The sequence below is a fragment of the Rhododendron vialii genome, chromosome 4a (assembly GCF_030253575.1).
Source record: "Rhododendron vialii isolate Sample 1 chromosome 4a, ASM3025357v1".
Taxonomy (NCBI): Eukaryota; Viridiplantae; Streptophyta; class Magnoliopsida; order Ericales; family Ericaceae; genus Rhododendron; species Rhododendron vialii.
In genome coordinates, this window is record NC_080560.1 from 32,549,424 (window position 1) to 32,554,865 (window position 5,442).

Sequence of the window (5,442 nt, forward strand, 5' to 3'; positions counted from 1 at the left end):
ACTTGTCTCCCGTCAACTGAAAAATTTTACAACTCGAAGTGGAGCCTTGCTTTTGCCTCCATTTGTTTCCGAAATTTATGACTTCGTAGGGTCAATAACAGTAACGCAATCGTTATCTTCTACAAAACGGTAAAGATTTTAGTAAGTTCTAAAGTTTGCGAAGTACTTTTTTTCCCTTTCTTGTATGAAAAAATGTGGAACAAATTATCTGCAAAGAATAAGAGAGGAAAGTTGTACCAACAAGAAGACTTACAAGCTGACAATTTATTGTCAGAGGTAACAAATCAATGGAATCAGACCAAATTGGCGAGTCATTTGTTATCACACACATGTGTAACCAAAAAGGCTTTCGGGAAGACCACATGAAGCCCGAAAACTGTTCTATCCTAAACAAAATTGGCTGCAAACCAGATATATGAAATAGCAATCACTGTGACTCGAAACGATTGAAAAAAAAGGGGAATTTACGGGTATTTCCTAAATGTCTATCTTCTCTATCTTTGTATTTGAATATGTATTGCCTATTTACACCGATGACCTCCATATTCTTCCTTCAAAAGAAATAATTATTATTGATACATCATCATGGTATCTACGCCGGTCTCCTTGTGGGATGTCAAGTAACTCGTGGAAGTCCATACCTGCAAGTTCCCATACCAATTTCATTAGAAATAGTTCATCTAACTGCTAAGTTAATAATGCTTACGATTCAATTTTAGGCTATGTTTGAATCATGACTTTTGTAGATTGATTTAGTAAAGCAAAGGAAAAAGTTAGGAAAACCGAACACTTCACTATCCTGTTATCCCTTGCGTTTTCCTTTGCCTTAACGAATCAACAATTCAAACAAAGTATTACGATGAAGGCAATTGTCATACCAGCTCTTTTTGCAGCTCGGAATAGTACTTCTTCAACAAGATGTTGCGCGGGATCCCCCTCAGGAAACGAAGAAATGAACATCTCAACTTCAGATGTAGCTTCTTCGTTGGTGAAGTACTGATAGAGTCCATCAGAAGATAGTATCAAAAACCTGTCTTTCGGGCTGAGTCTGTGGTGGTAGAGCGACGGGGAGCAGGTGATGTATGGGGAGTTTCCGACGTAATCGACTCTGAACACCTCTAGAAGTGCATTGTTCCATTTGGGCTGCAAAATGACCAGAGGTATACATTAACAACAGGATTTTGAATCAGAAGAGAGAATTAACATAGAAGGCATATCTATTCACTACTCATATTATCATGCGAGATTTCCCTTTTCTATTGATTCTTACTAATTGGATGAACACAATTACTTTATGAGGGCATTCAACAACGCGATCCAATCGAATAGTCAGCAAATAACATTTTTATCCAAGGATCAAACTAAATAGTTCTAAATGACTTTTCATAGTAATGATCGAAATCTGTGGTGTTGCTCTATTTTCTTATTTCAACCAAGCTACATCTAGCATACACACAATCTCCGAAAATGATCAGAGGGGGTGCTTGAAAATAGATTTTCAACTTAACAAATTGGGTAATCGTAACGAAAAGAAGTAAGCAGAAGCAGTCCTCATATGGTATCCATGTCTATCTACAAGTAATTTGAATAAATTTAGAGTTCAGAAAGCACAAGTACCTGCTTGAGATATCCAGCCCCAAAAGCTCTGGTCACCTTCAATGAACCTTTCACCCTTTCATTTGTTACTGCAGAAGCATCATCCTGGTGTTGCTTCTTAATCCTCTTCACTTCCTGAAATTTCACAAAGTCCCAAATCATGTTAAGTCACTACTGTTACAAAACAGAAATTTCGCGAACAACAATCGGCTAACTAAAAAACGAAAAGAATTAGTGTTCACCGCTGCCACAGACGTGCTATGATCCGTTGTGAGCTGAATAGAAGCTAAATTCGCACCACCGTCATCAAGTCCATTGCAATCAAACGTCGGAAGATCTTCGTTCAAAGTTTCCTCGTTGATCCTCTCCAAATCCTTGCGCGCCTTGCCAATCCCAAGATCAGCCTCGGCCTTCCTCGCCAGAACAGCCCGGCTATCCCCCACATTCATCAAGTACACATCCTCCCCTTTCATCAACATCACCAAAACGCAAGAGCCCATCAGAGACAACTCGGGATTCTCCTTCAGCATAAGATCTGCAATCTCCAAAAACGATGCCTCTGTCTTCCTCATGGCTTCGGAGAGCGCTTTCAAAACTTCAGAGTGGTTCACTCCAGCCGCCCCGTCGTCCTTCAGCATCCCATCGAGCTCCAGTCTTTCCCCATCGCATTCGCACTCCCATTTCCACTTATTACTCTCCTCCCACTTCTTCCCTGCCCCTCCGGTCCTGTTCCTCGACTTCCTCCGCCTCTTCCTCCTCGAATCGAAATCCTCATTCGATCCCTCAACAACACTACGCGGGTAATCCTCTCCTGGCAAACTTTTGTCGACCGCATGGTGGTGCCCGATCAACTCATCACCCTCCAACATCAATTCCCTTTCGTGTTCCGATTCGGTCTTACTGTTATTAGTAAGCAATTCCTGGAGCTCCTTGTGAACGTTAGCATAGAGATTATTAAGCAAGAAATCAGTCGCATCCGGGCCGTTAAACCCGTCATAGATCCCAACAAAAACCCATCCGCTCTCCTCCGAAATAGCGATGTGAACCCGGTCCTCACCGGCCTTCCCCTGTGCCCACTGCACATTAGTATTCTCCAAAGACTCATCACAACAATCATCAACCAAACTCCCCTCAATACTCAACCTATTGTTATTATCACAACCCACCTTAGTATTTTCCTTTTTGTTCAGAGGCAGAGATTTTCTAAGGGCCTTTTTTAGATTTTTCATCAAACCCCATTTCTTGGAGTTAGGTTTATACCTCTGGATTTGGTCGTACTGGTTCTCGAACGGGCCCGAGACGAAGCTCCGCTCGATTGGGCCCGACAGGAACCCCCGCTCAATCGGGCCCGACCCGAACCCTAGCCCGGGGGTTCTGAGGATCGGGCCGGACCGGACGGCGGGGCTCGAGTTGCGAGGGATGGGCTGGAGGGGGATGGATGCGAAGGATTCTGAGCTGTCAAAGGACGACGCTTTGTCCACAGAGGAGTTTGGTTGGAACGGCGCAGTGGAGAGAGGCGTGGAGGTGTTGGCGCTGAGGGATGCGCCGGAGATGGACTTGAACGGCGTCGTTTTGTCGGGGAAGGAGCGGGCAGGGTCGGAGCGGAAGTAGCAGAAGGAGTGGCCCAGGCCCTCGTCGAGCGGGTCGGAGAGGTAGATGGAGAAGTCGTGGCGGCGTGAGATCACGCCGGCGTCGCAGGCGAAGCAGAGGTTTAGTTTCCCGACGCCGTTTCCCATTTTGCCGGCGAGTGAGAGTCTGTATAGAGAGAGAAGGGTGATGGGTTTACACTTGGTTGATCATGGAAGATTCGTGGCTGAGTTTTTACTTTTTAGAGAGAGAGAGGAGGGAGATGGGGAGAGGGAGATTTAGAGGGGGGACGAGGGGACAAATGTATGTATAGAGAGCGAATATAGGGGAGAGAGGGGGGGAGTTGACTTTGTATTGTGAATTGGGTATATAGTGCTGGTTGCTTTTGTTGATATTATTTTAATGACTTTTGTTCGAATGATTCGATTGGTGGGAGGAGGAGAAAAGGGAGAAAATACTAGGTGCACAAATTCTTTTGCACAAGTTATGCACAACACAAGGGATGCTGCAAAGCACCTTATCAAGTGGGGTGTCGAACAGTCTCCGGCCGTCTATCTTAGTACCAACGGCTTGGATTGAATTTCAGCGCATACAGATTTGAATTGTTTATTATTCGGTCAAGATTCAAGCCATCGATTCTTAAGATGAATGGTCGAATCGGCCTTTACAACGTTGCCAAACACCCTCACTTGGCAGCATATTGATATTAACAATGATTTTTTGAGCAATTATGAAAAATTCAGTTAAATACAATAACTGTAAGTTCCTAATATAGCATAAATTTTTTATTTTTTATTCAAAATTAAAGATCTTAAAATTTGAAAAAAAAAAATTAGACAATCGGTTAAATACTTACAATCCAATTGAATGGATTATTTTTTTTACGGTTTCGCACATGAAAATATTTAAAAAAAAATAAAAGAAATTTAATCACTTGTATTGGACTCTAAAATGAGTACTTAGAAGCCATATATACACAATTTATGCACCAGGATAAGGGAGTATTTTTCACTATTCAACAGTTGTAGCTTACGAACTTTTTAGTTTGTACTTACTCTAATTTTCCGGTGTTCATGTTCATTAATTTTGCATGAAACTTGTACATATTATTGTGGATTAATAGAAAGGAATACAGCTAAAAGTGTATCAGGGGGAGTTGACTTTTGAGGGCATCGTTCCGATTGTGGATTAGTATATAGAAACACACCCCCTAAAAGCGTACACGGTCGAATCCGGGGGAGTTGACTTTTGAGGGCATCGTTCCAAAAGCGAAGCGTGTGAAGAGCCTAGGAGAAACAATGGAGCAGCTTCTACTACTTTTTTGGAATATATATAGTAAATAAAGAGGGGGAAATTTCGGAAAGTCAAAAGGCACAGGATATTGGGTTAATGCGTGGGTGAGTAGCTATTCGATGCGGTTGACACGTGGCAGATTTCTGGTGGTGGATTCCGTTGACTTTGAATTATTATTATTTTTTAATTTCGAATGAACCACAAAAACTTTTTTTTGTTCTCACTTCCCAGTCTAGTGTCAGGAAAGCACATTCTGTTTTTTCAGTCTTTCTTTATTTCCATAAGCCAAACAGGCCTCAGCCGGTTGTATGCCCTTCTAGAATTTTTGACTCGTTAAAAACTTTTTACAGTCAACTGAATGGTAATGTGCTCGAACGAGTTGAGTGTGTGCGTTGAGGATATGAAGAGGTATTGGATTTGATTTTTCGATTTATCCCAATTCAAGAAACGGAATATGGAACAAAAAATCGTTTATTTTTTGGAGCACATACACAAATAAATTCAACCAATAGAATTCTTGCATCTCATTATTAGGTCAGGATTTTAAATCTCTTCACCTTCGTGTGAGTATTTTTTTCGTTTATTTTTTCTTCTTCGTAATAACCGCCTATTTTCAGCAAAAGTGGAGTTCAAAATATATATACATGTACTCCTACTAGTCTCCAAAATCTAAAAAAATGCATGCGTCCCAAGCTTTTAATGGAAGAGAATACTAAAAGAATAACTTACAACTCTCAAAATTTATATATTCTATCGATTTACGTAACATCATGTTCTTTTCCAATCGCATTTTTTTTAGAATCTTAAATCCTTGCTTTTTACTAATCAAATTTTAGTAAATTGTAGTAATTCAAGTACCCCGGCCCGACGTACGTACATGAGTACATCCACCCTTGGTCCTTTCGTACACTAGTTTTGATTATCTCGCTAATTAAACTTCTCCGTTTCAATCGAGAGTAGCTTTAA

General features: G+C 41.3%; 1 protein-coding gene across 1 annotated transcript; it reads right to left on the reverse strand.

Annotated features, from left to right (window-relative positions):
• Positions 1 to 249: 249 nt before the first annotated feature.
• Positions 250 to 3,463, reverse strand: LOC131322011 (probable protein phosphatase 2C 23). The gene is made up of 4 exons (XM_058353093.1): positions 1,839 to 3,463; positions 1,618 to 1,731; positions 879 to 1,143; positions 250 to 641 (listed from the first exon to the last, which is right to left on the reverse strand). The coding sequence occupies exons 1-4, from the start codon at positions 3,330 to 3,332 to the stop codon at positions 526 to 528; spliced, it is 1,989 nt and encodes a 662-aa protein (XP_058209076.1). The 5' UTR covers positions 3,333 to 3,463; the 3' UTR covers positions 250 to 525.
• Positions 3,464 to 5,442: the final 1,979 nt, after the last annotated feature.